This window comes from Scyliorhinus canicula, chromosome 27 (genome assembly GCF_902713615.1).
Source record: "Scyliorhinus canicula chromosome 27, sScyCan1.1, whole genome shotgun sequence".
NCBI classification, from domain to species: Eukaryota; Metazoa; Chordata; class Chondrichthyes; order Carcharhiniformes; family Scyliorhinidae; genus Scyliorhinus; species Scyliorhinus canicula.
Genome location: NC_052172.1, coordinates 18,860,299 through 18,877,901, shown reverse-complemented (window position 1 = coordinate 18,877,901; position 17,603 = coordinate 18,860,299). Strand labels below are relative to the sequence as shown.

The window sequence follows — 17,603 nt, the reverse complement described above, 5'->3', positions numbered from 1 at the left end:
CGCTTATTGCCACAAGTAATCTTCAATGAAGTTACCGTGAAAAGCCCCTAGTTGCCACATTCCGGCGCCTGTTCGGGGAGGCTGGGTCGGGAATTGAACCTGCGCTGCTGGCATTGTTCTGCATTACAAGCCAGCTGTTTAGCCCACTGTGCTAAGGTTGAGAGGAAATTTGATCGAGATGTTCAAAATCTTTTAATTTAGAGTACCCAATTCATTTTGTTTCCAATTAAGGGGCAATTTAGCGTGGCCAATCCACCTACCCTGCATATCTTTGGGTTGTGGGGGCGAAACCCACGCAGACACGGGGAGAATGTGCAAACTCCACACGGACAGTGACCCAGAGCCGGGATCGAACCCGGGTCCTCAACGCCGCAAGGCAGCAGTGCTAACCATCGCACCGCCGTGCTGGCCTGTGATGTTCGGCGGGTAGGGGGGGTTCCGAACAGAGTCGATAGGAAGAAACTGTTCCCATTGGTGGAAGGATCGGGAACAAGAGGGCATCGATTTAAGGTGATTGGCAACAGCACGGTAGCATTGTGGTTAGCATAAATGCTTCACAGCTCCAGGGTCCCAGGTTCGATTCCCGGCTGGGTCACTGTCTGTGCGGAGTCTGCACATCCTCCCCGTGTGTGCGTGGGTTTCCTCCGGGTGCTCCGGTTTCCTCCCACAGTCCAAAGATGTGCGGGTTAGGTGGATTGGCCAGGCTAAATTGCCCTTAGTGTCCTAAAAAATAAGGTTAATGGGGGTTGTTGGGTTACTGGTATAGGTATATGTCGGCTTGAGTAGGGTGATCATTGCTCGGCACAACATCGAGGGCCGAAGGGCCTGTTCTGTGCTGTACTGTTCTAAAAAAAAAGACGTAATAGAGAGGGGGGGATACTTTTTCACGCCGTGAATGGTTAGGATCTGGAATGCGCTGTCTGAGAGTGTGGTGGAGGCAGGTTCCCTGGAGGTGTTCAAGATGGAGTTAACTGAAAAGGAAGAATGTGCAGGGCTATGGGGAGAAGGCGGGGGCTTGGCACTCGGTGAACTGCTACTGCAGAGAGAGCCAGCACAGATGCAATGTACCAAATCTCCTCCTGTTACAATTCTGTGATTCCTTAAAGTCAGGACGGCCTCTTTAGAAGCAGCTCCGGTAATTACAAAGTCCCTTCAATGGTTTGTTATCCTGCGAGACAGTTGCCCATGTGGATTGGATTTGGATTTGTTTATTGTCACGTGTACCGAGGGACAGTGAAATAAGTATTTTTCTGCGAGCAGCTCAACAGATCATTAAGTACACGGGAAGAAAAGGGAATAAAAGAAAATACATAATAGGGCAACACGAGATTAACAATGTAACTACATAAGGATGTTCCTTTCCTGAAGCCGTCGCCAGGTTGACACTGGAAGACTGTGAACAACATGCCATCGTGTGCATGCTGAGTGGATGTTATATTTAATTATTCATGACTTGCTGTCACCAGCATAATATCAATAGGAATCTCAATTTCAAATCTCTCGTGGAGCAGAAATGAGACCCAAGTGTGTCGCTTCCCACTGCCCTTTGCGTAGATGGGATGACAACAACAGCAAAGTTCATTTATATAGCACCTTTAATGTAGCAAAACGTCCCATGCTGCTTCATGGTCGTATTGATCAAACAGAATTTCATGAGATGTCAGCGCTGTGGCCAGGCCAATATATATTGCCCGTCGCTAACTGCCCTTGAGACGGTTGTGGCGAGCTGTCTTCTTGAACCGTTGCAGTCCTTGAGGTGTAGGTACACCCCCGTGCTGTTAGGGAGGGTGTGCCAGGATTTTGACCCAGTGACAGTGAAGGAGCGGTCGATATATTTCCAAGTCAGGGTGGCATGTGGCTTGGAGGGGGAACTTGCAGGCGGTGGTATTCCCCACCCAATAACATTCACGGACATGGGCCAAGTGCTGGGAAGAGGGATTAGTGTAGATTAGTGCAGACTCGACGGGCTGAAGCCCTTCTTCTGTACTGTATGACTCTATCTGCTGCTTTTGTTCAAAAGGTTTAAAAAACATTTTAGAGTACCCCGTTCATTTTTTCCAATTAAGGGGCAATTTAGCGTGGCCAATCCACCTACCCTGCACATCTCTGGGTTGTGGGGGTGAAACCCACACAGACACGGGGAGAATGTGCAAACTCCACACGCACACACACGCACACACACACACGCACACACACACGCACACACACGCACACACACACACACACACACACACACACACACGCACACACACACGCACACACACACGCACACACACACGCGCGCGCACACACACACACACACGCACATGCACACACACACGCACGCACACACACACACACGCACACACACACACGCACATGCACACACACACGCACACACGCACATGCACACACACGCGCACACACACACGCACATGCACACACACACGCACACACCGCACACTCACACGCACTCACACGCACACACACGCACACACACATTATCGGCAGTAACATATTTACAGCTATATTATAGATTATTATTGACATGTGACCAACATTCTGGTGTTCCAGAGATAACTTTAAAAGAAAATTACAATAACCGATTTTGATCACAATCCTGGATCACCATTGACAACAATTTGTATTTATATAGCGCCTTTAACAGAGCAAACTGCCCTGAGGCACTTCATGAGAGCCACATCAGGACGAATAATGAATAGGGGACTAATAACAGTCGGGTTTGAGGAGGGGGAGGTGGAGTGGTTAAGGCAGAGAATTTCAGAGTTTAGGACTTCAGCAACTGAAGGCGCAGTCACCAATAGGAGGGGGAGGGGGGGCAAATAAAATCGGGGACAGGCAAGACGGTGGTATTAGAGGAAGCGCAGAGATCTCAAAGTGTTGGAGAAGGTTGCAGAGGCGGGGTGGCAAGGGGGGGGGGAGAGAAAGCCATGGGGCTTAAGCATTAAGAAGAGGCCGATACCCATCTTACCCGACTACATGGTTGCATCCTCTTGTGCGGTCACATTGGGGCACTGGAGATGGTCGCCTGGAGCTGGGATTTCCATGCCCCTTCGTCACTTGGCTGCAGAAGGCAGCATGGAGGCCAGTATCTAAATTGGAGCAGAAAGCCTGGGATGATTATCGTGTCTCTCCCTTCTTCCATTTTCTCCTTCCCTCCCTCTCCATTTAGCCCTTCTTTCCCTACCCCCCCCCCCCCCCCCCCCGACACCCTCCCCACTAAAGACAGAAGCTTCAGTCACAATCTTCACTGGTACAGTTCTGCAGCTGAGAATGCCTTTTTCTACTGGATCTGTCTAGTAACAGCAGGAACACACAAGGTGTGATGGGATGCGATCTGCCCAGCAACAGGTAGAAATCTGCCTAGCGACAGCAGTAGGCAGCATTCCAAAGGCAGGATGAGATACGGATTCCCCAGTAACGAGATTAGCAGGCATCTAGAGGGAATCAGGTGCAAATCCCCCTATTAGTAGGAACAGCTTACCTAGAAGACTGAGAGATCAGTGGAGCTATACACATGATCATTTCAAGAGTCAAGGAATTTGAGAGAGACAAACAATCAAATATACAGAGTGAAGAATCAAAGGGGAGAATTGGTATAATTGCAGCATCCTCAGAAGCAGACCAGCCATGTTAGCTTGAGAGGGCAGTCCACGGCCAGGAGGCTAGACCTGTATCTAAGGCTTAGAGCCAAGGCAAGTGCAGAAATATTTGTAAAGGCAAATAAATAGCTGGATCAGCAAAAGACGTTACCATACTTGATTATCAGGCTTGTATTGTGTGGTAACTATAAACTGGATTTGACCGATTTATTTCATTTGGATGTTTTTGGGGAATGGAAAAGTCTTAAGAGGTCCAGGGATCCTGGACATATTTTGGAACAAGAGGCAAGTTCCACATAAACTGTATGTGTGTGTAATGATTCATATACTTAATTATCTTGGCGTAGTCCTGTTCCTGTGTATTTGTCTTTTCTTCAATTTTTTCTTCAATAATTGTTAAACAACGGTTCTTCTACCTGGGGTCCACGTGACTCCTCACACCATTCGAAAAACAAAACAATACACCCCCCCCACGGACCGGTGTTTCAAGTTGGGGCAGTATGGTAGCACAAGTGGATAGCACTGTGGCTTCTCAGCTCCAGGGTCCCAGGTTCGATTCCCCGCTGGGTCACTGTCTGAGTTGAGTCTGCACGTTCGCCCCGTGTCTGCGTGGGTTTCCTCCGGGTGCTCCGGTTTCCTCCCGCAGTCCAAAGATGTGCAGGTTAGGTGGATTAACCGCTATAAATTGCCCTTAGTGGGGCAGCACGGTGGCCTAGTGGTTAGCACAACCACCTCACGGCGCTGAGGTCCCAGGTTCGATCCCGGCTCTGGGTCACTGTCCGTGTGGAGTTTGCACATTCTCCCCGTGTCTGCGTGGGTTTCGCCCCCACAACCCAAAAATGTGCAGAGTAGGTGGATTGGCCACGCTAAATTGCCCCTTAATTGGAAAAAATAATTGGCTAATCTAAATTTATAAAAAAAAAAAAAATAAATTGCCCTTAGTGACCAAAAAGGTTAGGAGGGGTTATTGGGTTATGGGGATAGGGTGGAAGTGAGGGCTTAAGTGGGTCGGTGCAGACACAATGGGCTGAATGGCCTCCTTCTTCACTGTATGTCTATGTTCTATGTACCCTCGTTGGCTCCATCAGCATGGTTCGTGACACTATTTCCGAAGAGCCAATTGTTTAGAAATTAATCCTCAAGAGATGGGTATCTCTGGTTCGAATGGAACTTGTTGCCCATTCCTCATTGCCCTGATCTTGAGGGCAGTTAATGTATGACCATGTAGGGTAGCACGGTGGTACAGTGGGTTAACACTGCTGCCTCACGGCGCCGAGGTCCCAGGTTCGATCCCGGCTCTGGGTCACTGTCCGTGTGGAGTTTGCACATTCGCCCCGTGTTTGCGTGGGTTTCACCCCCACAACCCAAAGATGTGCAGGGTAGGTGGATTGGCCACGCTAAATTGCCCCTTAATTGGAAAAAATGAATTAGATGCTCTAAATTAACAAAAATTGTGACCATATTTTTTCATAGAATTTGCGGTGTAGAAGGAGGCCACTCGGCCCATCGTGTCTGCACCGGCTCTTGGAAAGAGCACCCTACCCAAGGTCAACACCTCCACCCTATCCCCATAACCCAGTAACCCCACCCAACACCAATGGCAATTTTGGACACTAAGGGCAATTTATCACGGCCAATCTACCTAACCTGCACATCTTTGGACTGTGGGAGGAAACCGGAGCACCCGGAGGAAACCCACGCACACACGGGGAGGATGTGCAGACTCCGCACAGACAGTGACCCAAGCCGGAATCGAACCTGGGACCCTGGAGCTGTGAAGCAATAGTGCTATCCACAATGCTACCCTGCTGCCCTTATTGATGAAAGACTGGACTCACATTTAGACCCGATGGATGAAGGACAATAGGATTCGTTCCCTGAAAAGGATTAGTGAACCTACTTTCATATCAACCTGACAGTTCCACTGATACCAACTATTTATTTTCTAATTTGCAAAAAAGAAATCACTGGTGATTATTTTTTTAAAAATCACTTTATCATGGAATGCAGGCGCCATTGGCAAAACAACCATTTATTGACCATTTTTAATTGCCCTTGAGAAGGTGGTGGTGAGCTGCCTTCTTGAACCGCTGCAGTCCATGTGGTGTATGATGTGTTGGGTATGCTGGGTCTGCGAGGACTGCGTTTACCATAGCAGTGAGAGAGTCAGGCTTCCAACACTTGTGGAAATGCAACTCTATTTTATTGAACTATGAACTATTAAACATACTTTAGCTGTGGGTTGACACTATGCTGAGTTGACTGGAGACCTGAGGCTAACCTGACCAGACTATCTGACTACCACATGGTGGATGTTCTAGTTGTTGCTCACGGGCTCTGGCTGTCTCAGAGGCTGCATCCCGAGAGAGCGGGAAAACGAGTGCCCTCTGGCTTTATAGTGGCCGTGTCCTGTCTGGTGATTGGCTGCTGTGTCCTGTGTGTTGATTGGTCATTCAGTGTGTCAATGTCTGTCTGTGCACCATCATATACTTGTGTGTATATTATGACAGTGTAGGTGTACCCACTGTGCTGCTAGGGAGGGAGTTCCAGGAATTTGACCCTTAATTGGAAAAAAATAATAATTGGGTACTCTAAGTTTACTTTTGAAAAGAATCGGCTGTTTAAGGCTTTGGGACGTCCTGAGGTTGCGACAGGTGCTATCTAAATGCAAGTCCTGCGTTTGCTGCTTGGAAGCCACTCGATGGTTTGTTGAGAAGCATTGCATTAGCAGGTTGCTGTTAATGTGTGGCTTTGTTCATTTAGTATGCAGCATCATGTTCATCCATTTGAAAGCACTGTTTACCAGACTAATGTGCCGCATTCCTTTCAGATTCTTCATTCTGTCATAAATCCAAAAGGATTAGTAAAGATTATTCCTAATGGGACTTGGGACCGGTTCAAGCTCAGTTAGTCACCAGGTCAGTGAGTGTGCTTCGCTGCAGTGAAGTCACAGCCCCAGGATTCTAACTGACTTTCGGGACTTCTCCCTGGATACTACAGGGTAGGACGACTGTCAACATCCCCGGCAGTTCACCGTGATGCAACTGTTCCTTATGAACAAGCCGTGACTCTGTGAGCCGCGCTCTCAATCAACCACTCCAGAGACTTGGGCACAAACTCTAAGCTGTTACAGGAGTGCTGCATTGTCAGAGGTCTGCCTCTCCAGGGCGGCACGGTAGCACAGTGGTTAGCACTGTGGCTTCACAGCTCCAGGGTCCCAGGTTCGATTCCCAGGTTCGATTCCCGGCTTGGCTCACTGTCTGTGCGGAGTCTGCACGTTCTCCCCCGTGTCTGCGTGGGTTTCCCCCGGCGCTCCGGTTTCCTCCTACAAGTGCCGAAAGACGTGCTTGTTGGGTGAATTGGACATTCTGGACGGAATTCTCCGACCCCCACCCCGCAGGGTCGGGGAATCGCCCGGGGCCGGCGTAAATCCCCCCCCGCCGTGGCCGGAATTCTCCGCCACCTGGGAATCGGCGGGAGAGGGAATCACGCCTCGCCGATCGGCGGGCCCCCCCGCGGCGATTTTCCGGCCCGCGATGGGCCGAAGTCCCGCCGCAGACAGGCCTCTCCCGCCGGCGGGAATTGGAGCACCTCTGGTGCCGGCGGCATTGGCGGCGCGAGCGGGCCCCGGGAGGGGGGGGGGGCGCGCGGGGCGAGCGGGCACCCAGGGTGGGGGGGGGGCGCGGGCGATAAATATTAACATCCCAGACAGAGAATATTGAAATTATTTTATAACTTATAAGAATTTTTTTTTTAAATTTAAATTAAGGGACAATTTAGCACGGCCAACCCACCTACCCTGCACATCTTTGGGTTGTGGGGGTGAAACCCACGCAGATACGGGGAGAATGTGCAAACTCCACACGGACAGTGACCCAGGGTCGGGATTCGAACCCGGGACCTCAGCGCCGTGAGGCAGCAGTGCTAGCCACTGTGCCACTGTGCTGCCCTACTCATTGGAATGTTTAGGATGTGAAGACATAGAGGAAGAGAGTCACAAGATTGGTTCCAGGGATAAAGAACTTCAGTTACATGGACAGGATGGAGACATTGGGATTGTTCTCCACGGAGAAGAGAAGGGTGAGGGGAGATTTGATCGAGGGGTTCGAAATCATGAGGAGTCTGGACAGAGGGCGAGAAACTGTTCCTGTGGTGATATGCATCACTGTAGATACACAAGGGGTTAATGTAAGTACACGTAGACTAGCTAGACACTAGAGGGAGCACCAGAGACATGACACACAGACACTCAACTAATAGGTCAGTAAGATAGGACACGACCAATTGGCATTCACGATACACACAGAGGTGACACTACCACAGGAGGGCATTACACTAACCCATATATAAAGGACACAGCACACACGATCTTCCTCTTTCCAGTGGAGACACTTACTGAGTACAGACACAGGGTTGATTCAACATCACACCCATCACATGGATTGTAGCAGACTGGTTTGTCAGTCTGAGTAGCTAAAGAAGGATTAACAGTTGTGGCGAATCAGAAGCACAAAGGGATTTAGGAGTCCTTGTTCATGATTCTCATAAGGTTAAAGTGCAGGTTCAGTCGGCAGTTAGGAAGGCAAATGCATTGTTAGCATTCGTGTCGAGAGGACTAGAATACAATGAAATGAAATGAAAATTGTTTATTGTCAGAAGTAGGCTTCAAATGAAGTTACCGTGAAAAGCCCCTAGTCGCCACATTCTGGCGCCTGTTCGGGGAGGCTGGTACGGGAATTGAACCGTGCTGCTGGTCTGCCTTGGTCTGCTTCCAAAGCCAGCGATTTAGCCCTGTGCTAAACCAGACCAGGGATGTACTTCTGAGGCTGTATAAGGTTCTGGTCAGACCCCATTTGGAGTATTGTGAGCAGTTGTGGGCCCCATATCTAAGGAAGGATGTGCTGGCCTTGGAAAGGGTCCAGAGGAGGTTCACAAGAATGATCCCTGGAATGAAGAACTTCTCATATGAGGAACGGTTGAGGACTCTGGGTCTGTACTCATTGGAGTTGAGAAGGATGGGGGAGCGATCTTATTGAAACTTACAGGATACTGCGAGGCCTGGATAGTGTGAACATGAAGAGGGTGTTTCCACTTGGAGGAATAACTAGAACCAGAGGACACAATCCTCTACCTCTACCAGGGACGATCCTTTAAAACAGAGATGAGGAAGAATTTCTTCAGCCAGAAGGTGGTGAATCGGTGGAACTCTTTGCCGCAGAAGGCTGTGGAGGCCAAATCACTGAGTGTCTTTAAGACAGCGATAGATAGGTTCTTGATTAATGAGGGGATCAGGGGTTATGGGGAGAAGGCAGGAGAATGGGGATGAGAAAAATTAACTTTTAAAAAAGATTTAGAGTACCCAATTCATTTTTTCTAATTAAGGGGCAATTTAGCGTGGCCAATCCACCCACCCTGCACATCTTTGGGTTGTGGGGGCGAAACCCACGCAGACACGGGGAGAATGTGCAAATGCCACACGGGAGAAAAATAAACTTAATTGCCGTGTTAATGTAAGCCTACTTGTGACACTAATAAAGATTTTAAAATAAAAAATAAGCAGAAATTCATTTCATTTAGTACTGAAGCCGAGGGCGGCGCAGTGGTTAGCACTGCTGCCTCACGGCGCCGAGATCCCAGGTTCGATCCCGGCTCTGGGTCACTGTCCGTGTGGAGTTTGCACGTTCTCCCCGTGTCTGCGTGGGTCTCTGGATTGGGTAGCTGGATTGGCCAAGCTAAATTGCCACTTAATTGGAAAAAAAAATAATTGGGTAGTCTAAATTTTAAATAAAAGAGAACAAGTGCCATATGGTGCAGTTTTGCAGGAACCAGGAAAAGACTGTCCTCTGTGATACTCCGAGGGTCATATATAAATATGTATTAACTTCCAGGCTGCCACCCGGGATAACATTTGGTGTCGGTTCCTCGAAGCAGAACAAAGGCAGCAGGGGAGGGAGCAGGAGAACTTTTCGATGTGTGTCGGGCAGCAGGGAGCCAAGCTGGAACGCTCCGGAGCGCACCTGTCCAAACATTTGGCAAAGCGTCGTCTTCTAAGCTGTTTATATTTGTCAAAGAAAAAAACGTCCGCCTTTGCGCATCTCAGAACTTCCCCGAGCATTGTTCAGCCACCGGTACGTGCTCTTTAAGTGTCATCCCTGCGGAGCCCCCAAATGATTCCGCATCCTCCCAAATTATATCCCAACCCCAGTGTTCGCTCAAAGCAGTGTCCGAGAAATTATTCCCCAATTTCTGGAGATTCGAGATAATTTTGAAGGTTACAATCCCTGAACCAGGATGAGTTTGTTCTTTTTAAATCTTCACCACACTCGAAGATAGCAATTTATTTTCAAGACGGGCTTATGTTCTGTTCGATATAAAGCTCGTTTGGCCCTTTTGATATGAATTGCTGGTTTCCCAGTGTTGGGTTTGAAAGCCATGGGTTTGAAATATATCCTTGTGGGGCCCTGATAGCAGTGTGGGGAGTGGTAATAACCTGCACGCATTTGGTGTCTTTTTTTAAAATTTAGAGTACCCAATTATTTTTTCCAATTAAGGGGCAATTTAGCGTGGCCAATCCACCTATCCTGCACATCTTTTGGGTTGTGGGGGTGAAACCTATGCAAACACGGAGAGAATGTGCAAACTCCTCACGGACAGTAGGCAGCAATGCTAACCACTGTGCCACCGTGCTGCCCGCATTTGGTGTCCTTATCATAGTAACGTATCCCAACCACCTTCACCGGAGCGTTATCAAACAAAATCTAACACTGCGTCACATATGGACATATTAGGATAGGTGACCAAAACTGTCGGTCAAAGAGGTCGGTTTTCAGGAACGCCCCGAAGGAGGCAAGAGAAATGGAGAGGTTTGAGGAGGTAGTTCTAGAGGTCAAGCAATGGGCAATGGCCGTCAATGGTGGAGCGTTTATAAACACAAGAGGTCAGAATTAGGGAAGAGCAGATATCTCAGAGAGTTGTGGGGCTGGGAGAGATTATAGAGGTGGGGAGGGAGCAAGGCCACGAGAGGGATTCGCGTAGGGTGCTCTTTCCAAGAGCCAGTGCAGACTCGCTGGGCCGAATGGCCTCCTTCTGCACTGTAAATTCTATGCCTAAACGAGGACGAGAATTTTGAGATCGATTGGGAGCCAAGCGAGCACAGGATGGATGGATGGGACTTTGGTGTGAGTTAGGACACGGACAATAAGAAATGCAGGTAAGACTTTCCAAATATAAAAATTATGGTCTCCCCTGTGGCTCTATTCACGGTTAGTTCTAGATCTCGGGCGGGATTTTCCAGCCTCCCAGCCCCGTCAATAGGAATTTCCATTGAAGCCATCCCATCGGAAAACCCGTGGGCGGGGTGCGTTCCCGGTGGGAATTTTCCTTCGGGTTGTGGGGGCGAAACCCATGCAAACACAGGGAGAATGTACAAACTCCAACGGACAGTAACCCGGGTCCTCGGCGCCGTGAGGCAGCAGTGCTAACCCAATGCGCCACCATGCCGCCCTCTCCGTCGATATTTATAATGTGTATCACCTATAGAAAAATGTCACTCAGTAGGCTGGTGTTGCAGCGCCTCCTCTAGCAAAGAGGGTGTAAATGCAGCGTGACAGGTTTGCATAGGCAATGCCCATTGTAAATACAGACTTTTTTTTTAATGGGAAAAGTTGAATGGAAGTACATACAGAGGGGATTATTTTATACACACAATGATTGACATGTTGGGGACGATGAGCGGGATTCTCCAACCCCCCCGCCGGATGGGAGAATCCTCCTAATTCTCCCGCCCCCCAAAAATTATAGAATTTACAGTGCAGAAGGAGGCCATTCAGCCCATCGAGTCCGCACCGGCCCTTGGAAAGAGCACCCTACGCAAGCCCACCCCTCCTCCCTATCCCCGTAACCCCACCTAACCTTTTTTTGGACACTAAGGGGCAATTTAGCACTGCCAATCCACCTAACCTGCACATCTTTGGACTGTGGGGGGAAACCGGAGCACCCGGAGGAAACCCACGCAGACACGGGGAGAACGTGCAGACTCCGCACAGACAGTGACCCAAGCCGGGAATCGAACCTGGGACCCTGGAGCTGTAAAGCCCTCGGTATAAACTTGTAGAGCTACGGGGATAAGGTTGGGGGGGGGGAATATGAGGCTAACTGGATTGATCCGGGGAGAGCTGGCATTGACTCGATGGGCCAAATGGCCTCCTTCTCCGCCATAAATGACTCTTTTATTGCTCCTTGTGAAAAGGAGTCCCGCATTCTCTTCACTCTCCGGATAAAGGAGTTTCTCCCGAATTCCCTGTTGGATTTCTTATATCGATGGCCCCCTTAGTCCTGCTGTGTCTCGGGTAGAGGGTTTGCGAAGATAGATGCTGAGAGGCTGTCTCCCCTGGCTGGAGACTCGAGAACAAGGGGGCATAGTCTCAGGAGAAAAGGTGAGCCATCAAGGACCGTGATGATGGGGACATTTCTTCAGTCGAGTGCTCCGAATCTTCGGAATTCTCCACCCCCAGGTAAGCTGTGAAAGTTTAGTCACTCAATATATTCAAGATTGCAGTGATGCTGGGAGAATGGAGGGATAGTGCGGAATGGTGCAGGAAGGAGTTGGAAGATCAGCCATGATCTTATTGAGCAGTGACTCAGGCTTGAAGGGGCGCGTGGCCTACTCCAGCTCCTGTTTTGTACGTTCGTACCTGCTGCCGTGTTTGTTTAGTAAATACAAAACTGGCCAAAAATGATAAAGGACAGCTGGAGCAAATCACTGCATGTCCTGACCTTGAGAAACAACCACAGGATAGAAATAAGGTGACCTCTGGTTAATTGGAGACAAAAGAGAGAGAATTTGAGTGAAGGATATTCATAAATTGAAAAGAATTTCAGAGTACCCAATTCATTTTTTCCAATTAAGGGGCAATTTAGCCTGGCCAATCCACCTACCCTGCACATCTTTGGGTTGTGGGGGGTGAAACCCACGCAGACACGGGGAGAATGTGCAAACTCCACACCGACAGTGACCCCGGGGCGTGGATCGAACCCAGGTCCTCGGCGCCATGAGGCAGCAGTGCTAACCACTGCGCCGCCGTGCTGCCCCTGAATATTAAAAATATAAAGCAGTTGGGTAGCAAGGCTGTACACTGCATGTCTCATTATTTTTAAAAGGCAGGTACGAGTTGAAGGTTTTCAGTGCGATGGGAACAACAGTGAAATGGGACTAATTGGATCGTTGCATAGCCCCACAGTGTGCTGCAAAACACCATGTTTCAATGATGTAAAGACCCCGTACCCTGAGACCCCATTAGTTTTTGCTGAACTCCTCAATCTGCGATAGCTGTGGCCCAGCGATTTGAGCATTCTGACAATCCATTGTAGGACTGAGGAAATGTTGCATCGTCAGGCATTCCATTTCTGGGACTTTAACGTGTCTACCGCTTTAAGAGGATGTTAAATAAAATGCAGAGCTAAAATAATAGTTGAATTGATCACTCAGCTTACTCTCGGCGATAGGAACTGTTTTAATGTGGGGAAATTCAGCAGCCAATGTTGGCACAGCAGGGTCCCACAAATTATGAAACTGTAACGCATTAGGAGTCAGTGTGTGTAATAACCCACCCTACTGAGGGGTCAGTGTCTGTAATAACCCAGCCCAGTGAGGGTCAGTGTCTGTAATAACCCACCCTACTGAGGGGTCAGTGTCTGTAATAACCCACCCCAGCGAGAGTCAGTGTCTGTAATAACCCACCCCAGTGAGAGTCAGTGTCTGTAATAACCCACCCCAGTGAGAGTCAGTGTCTGTAATAACCCACCCTACTGAGGGTCAGTGTCTGTAATAACCCACCCCAGTGAGAGTCAGTGTCTGTAATAACCCACCCTACTGAGGGTCAGTGTCTGTAATAACCCACCCCAGTGAGAGTCAGTGTCTGTAATAACCCACCCCAGTGAGAGTCAGTGTCTGTAATAACCCACCCCAGTGAGAGTCAGTGTCTGTAATAACCCACCCCAGTGAGAGTCAGTGTCTGTAATAACCCACCCCAGTGAGAGTCAGTGTCTGTAATAACCCACCCCAGTGAGAGTCAGTGTCTGTAATAACCCACCCCAGTGAGAGTCAGTGTCTGTAATAACCCACCCCAGTGAGAGTCAGTGTCTGTAATAACCCACCCCAGTGAGAGTCAGTGTCTGTAATAACCCACCCCAGTGAGAGTCAGTGTCTGTAATAACCCACCCCAGTGAGAGTCAGTGTCTGTAATAACCCACCCCAGTGAGAGTCAGTGTCTGTAATAACCCAGCCCAGTGAGAGTCAGTGTCTGTAATAACCCACCCCAGTGAGAGTCAGTGTCTGTAATAACCCACCCCAGTGAGAGTCAGTGTCTGTAATAACCCACCCCAGTGAGAGTCAGTGTCTGTAATAACCCACCCCAGTGAGAGTCAGTGTCTGTAATAACCCACCCCAGTGAGAGTCAGTGTCTGTAATAACCCACCCCAGTGAGAGTCAGTGTCTGTAATAACCCACCCCAGTGAGAGTCAGTGTCTGTAATAACCCACCCCAGTGAGAGTCAGTGTCTGTAATAACCCACCCCAGTGAGAGTCAGTGTCTGTAATAACCCACCCCAGTGAGAGTCAGTGTCTGTAATAACCCACCCCAGTGAGAGTCAGTGTCTGTAATAACCCACCCCAGTGAGAGTCAGTGTCTGTAATAACCCACCCCAGTGAGAGTCAGTGTCTGTGGCAACGTACCCCAGTAAGAGTCCATAAGACCATAAGCTATGGGGTCAGAATGAGGCCATTCGACCCATTGTGTGTGCTCCGCCTTTCAATGATTTTTTTAAAATTTAGAGTACCCAATTCATTTTTTCTAATTTTGGGGCAATTTAGGGTGGTCAATGCACCTACCCTGCACGTCTTTGGGTTGTGGGGGTGAGACCCACGCAGACACGGGGAGAATGTGCAAACTCCACACGGACAGTGACCCAGAGCCGGGATCGAACCTGGGACCTCGGCGCCGTGAGGCAGCAGCGCTAACCCACTGAGCCACCCTGCTGCCCGAGCATTCAATCATGACTGATATATTCCTCATCCCCACTCTCTTGCCTTCTTCCCATAACCCCTGATCCCCTTATTCATCACTAAATCCCTTTATTAATCAAAAGCACCAGATTAGTGCTTGAGGTGCTGTTACCTACAGGGATTTAGATCAAGAGCTGGAAGGTGGAATCAAGGAGAACAGTTCTTTCTTACAGCACATGAACTAGGAGGAGTCGGCAATTTAGTCTCTCGAGCCTGCTCCACCCTCAATGTGATCACAGCTGATCCCATCCTGGCCTCAACTCCATCGTCCTGCCCATTTTCCATAACCATCCAGCCCATTACCAATTAAAAATCTGTCTAACTCCTCCTTAAATTTACTCACTGTCCCAGCATCCACCACACTCTGGGGTAGCAAATTCCACAGATTCACCACCCTTTGGGAGAAGTAGTTTCTTCTCATCCCTGTTTTAAATTTGAACAAACATAGAACGTACAGTGCAAAAGGAGGCCATTTGGCCCATCGAGTCTGCACTGACCTACTTAAGCCCTCACTTCCACCCTATCCCCTTAACCCAATAATCCCGCCTCACCTTTTTGGACACTAAGGGCAATTTATCACGGCCAATCCACCTAACTTGCACGTCTTTGGACTGTGGGAGGAAACCGGAGCACCCGGAGGAAACCCACGCAGACACGGGGAGAACGTGCAGACTCCGCACAGACAGTGACCCGGCCGGGAATCGAACCTGGGACCCTGGAGCTGTGAAGCCACAGTGCTAACCACTGTGCTGCCGTGCCGCCCACTTGTCCGGAGACTATGACGTCTCGTTCCAGAACGCCCCAAAAGATCATGTACAGGATCCCCATTATCCACTTTGCTTGTTACATCTTCGAAGAGTTCTAGCAAATCAGTCAAACACCATTTACCCTTCAGAAAACCATGCTGACTCTCATGGATAGAGTTCTGACTTTCCAAATGTCCTGTTAATAATAGAGTCTAACAATTTCCCAACATGAGATGTTAAACTAAATGTAATTTCCTACATTCTGCCTCCCTCCCTTTTTAAATAAGGATATTACATCAGCATTTTTCAAATCTAATGGGACCTTTCCCGTGTCCAGGGAATTTTGGAATATTAACCAATGGATCAACTATCTCTGTTGCCACTTCCTTTAACACCTTAGGATTTAGGCCATCTGGCCCTGGGGACTTGTCTGCCCTCAATCCCAAGAGTTTGTTGAGTAACGTTTCCCTATGGATGTTGATTGTTCAAGTTCCTCCCTTTCTCTTATAGAACATAGAACAGTACAGGCCCTTCGGCCCTCGATGTTGTGCCGAGCAATGATCACCCTACTTAAACCCACGTAACCCGTATACCCGTAACCCAACAATCCCCCCATTAACCTTACACTATGGGCAATTTAGCATGGCCAATCCACCTAACCCGCACATCTTTGGACTGTGGGAGGAAACCGGAGCACCCGGAGGAAACCCACGCAGACACGGGGAGGACGTGCAGACGCCACACAGACAGTGACCCAGCCGGGAATCGAACCTGGGACCCTGGAGCTGTGAAGTATTGATGCTAACCACCATGCTACCGTGAGGCCCCTCTGAATCACCCGTCAATGCCTGCGGTAATATAATCTTTTTTAAAATTTAGAGTATCCAATTCTTTTTTTTCCAATTAAGAGGCAGTTTTAGCGTGGCCAATCCACCTAGCCTGCACATCTTTTGGGTCATGGGAGTGAGACCCACGCAAATACGGGGGGAATGTGCAAACTCCACACGGACAGTGACCCAGAGCCGGGATCGAACCCGGGTCCTCGCTGTCATGAGGTAGCAATACTAACCACTGCAAGGGCGACACGGTAGCACAGTGGTTAGCACTATTTTTAAAAAATAAATTTAGAGTACCCAATTCATTTTTCCAATTAAGGGGCAATTTAGCATGGCCAACCCACCTACCCTGCACATCTTTAGGTTGTGGGGGCAAAACCCACGCAGACACGGGGAGAATGTGCAAACTCCACACGGACAGTGACCCAGAGCCGGGATCGAACCTGGGACCTTGGCGCCATGAGGCTGCAGGGCTAACCCACTGTGCCACCGTGCTGCCCGTGGTTAGCACTGTTGCTTCACAGCGCCAGGGACCCGGGTTTGATTCCCGGCTTGGGTCACTGTCTGTGCGGAGTCTGCATGTTCTCCCCGTGTCGGCGTGGGTTTCCTCCGGGTGCTCCAGTTTCCTCCCACACGTCCCGAAAGATGTGCTGTTAGGTGAATTGGACATTCTGAATTCTCCCTCTGTGTACCCGAACAGGCGCCGGAATGTGGCGACTAGGGGCTTTTCAGAGTAACTTCATTGCAGTGTTAATGTAAGCCTACTGGTGACACTAATAAAGATTATTATTATTATTCCCGTTCCGCCCCACGTTAATATAACGTAGTGAGTGTCTGGCAACGTACCCCAGTGAGAGTCAGTGCCTGCAGTAATATAACCTGCTGAGTCAGTGTCTGTGGCAATGTACCCCAGTTTGAATGAGCTACAAGTGCGTTCACAAGGGTGAGCTGTGACCCTTTCCCTCTCTGACACTCACTGCACGGCGAACTTACAAGTGACCCTGGAAGAACGGAGGTCAGTTCCGCTGGCTCGCGCCTCCCGATGTTCTCTGGACATGTCGATGGTCAGCGCAGGCGTCTGCGGGCTCCACCTGAAAGACCAGGGCCAAGGGTCAGCACTGGGGACACGGGGCTTCAAGCCAGGACTGTAACAGTGAACCTACTACACCCCAGCCCCCCCCCCCCCCGCGATGGACCTCACCCCCAACAGCCCCGCCAAAGTTTTCAGCAGCTGACAAAACACAGCTTAATGTAGATGATGTATAAAGCATAAGCATTGCCAAGTCTGGGTCTAGTACTGCTGGGCAGGTAGGAACATCAGGCCATTCAGCCCTTCGAACCCATTCCCACATTCAATG

At 49.4% G+C, this 17,603-nt stretch overlaps 1 protein-coding gene across 2 annotated transcripts in view; it reads right to left on the bottom strand.

Moving 5' to 3' along the window:
• Positions 1-17,331, bottom strand: part of numbl (NUMB like endocytic adaptor protein) — a 138,312-nt gene extending 120,981 nt beyond the window's left edge. For both annotated transcript variants that reach the window (XM_038785901.1, XM_038785902.1), the window contains exons 1-2: positions 17,239-17,331; positions 2,972-3,092 (exon numbers count right to left, since the gene is read on the bottom strand). In XM_038785901.1, the coding sequence (XP_038641829.1) occupies positions 2,972-3,092; positions 17,239-17,302 (185 nt within the window). In that variant the 5' untranslated portion in view covers positions 17,303-17,331. The remainder of the gene's footprint in view (positions 1-2,971; positions 3,093-17,238) is intronic.
• Positions 17,332-17,603: the final 272 nt, after the last annotated feature.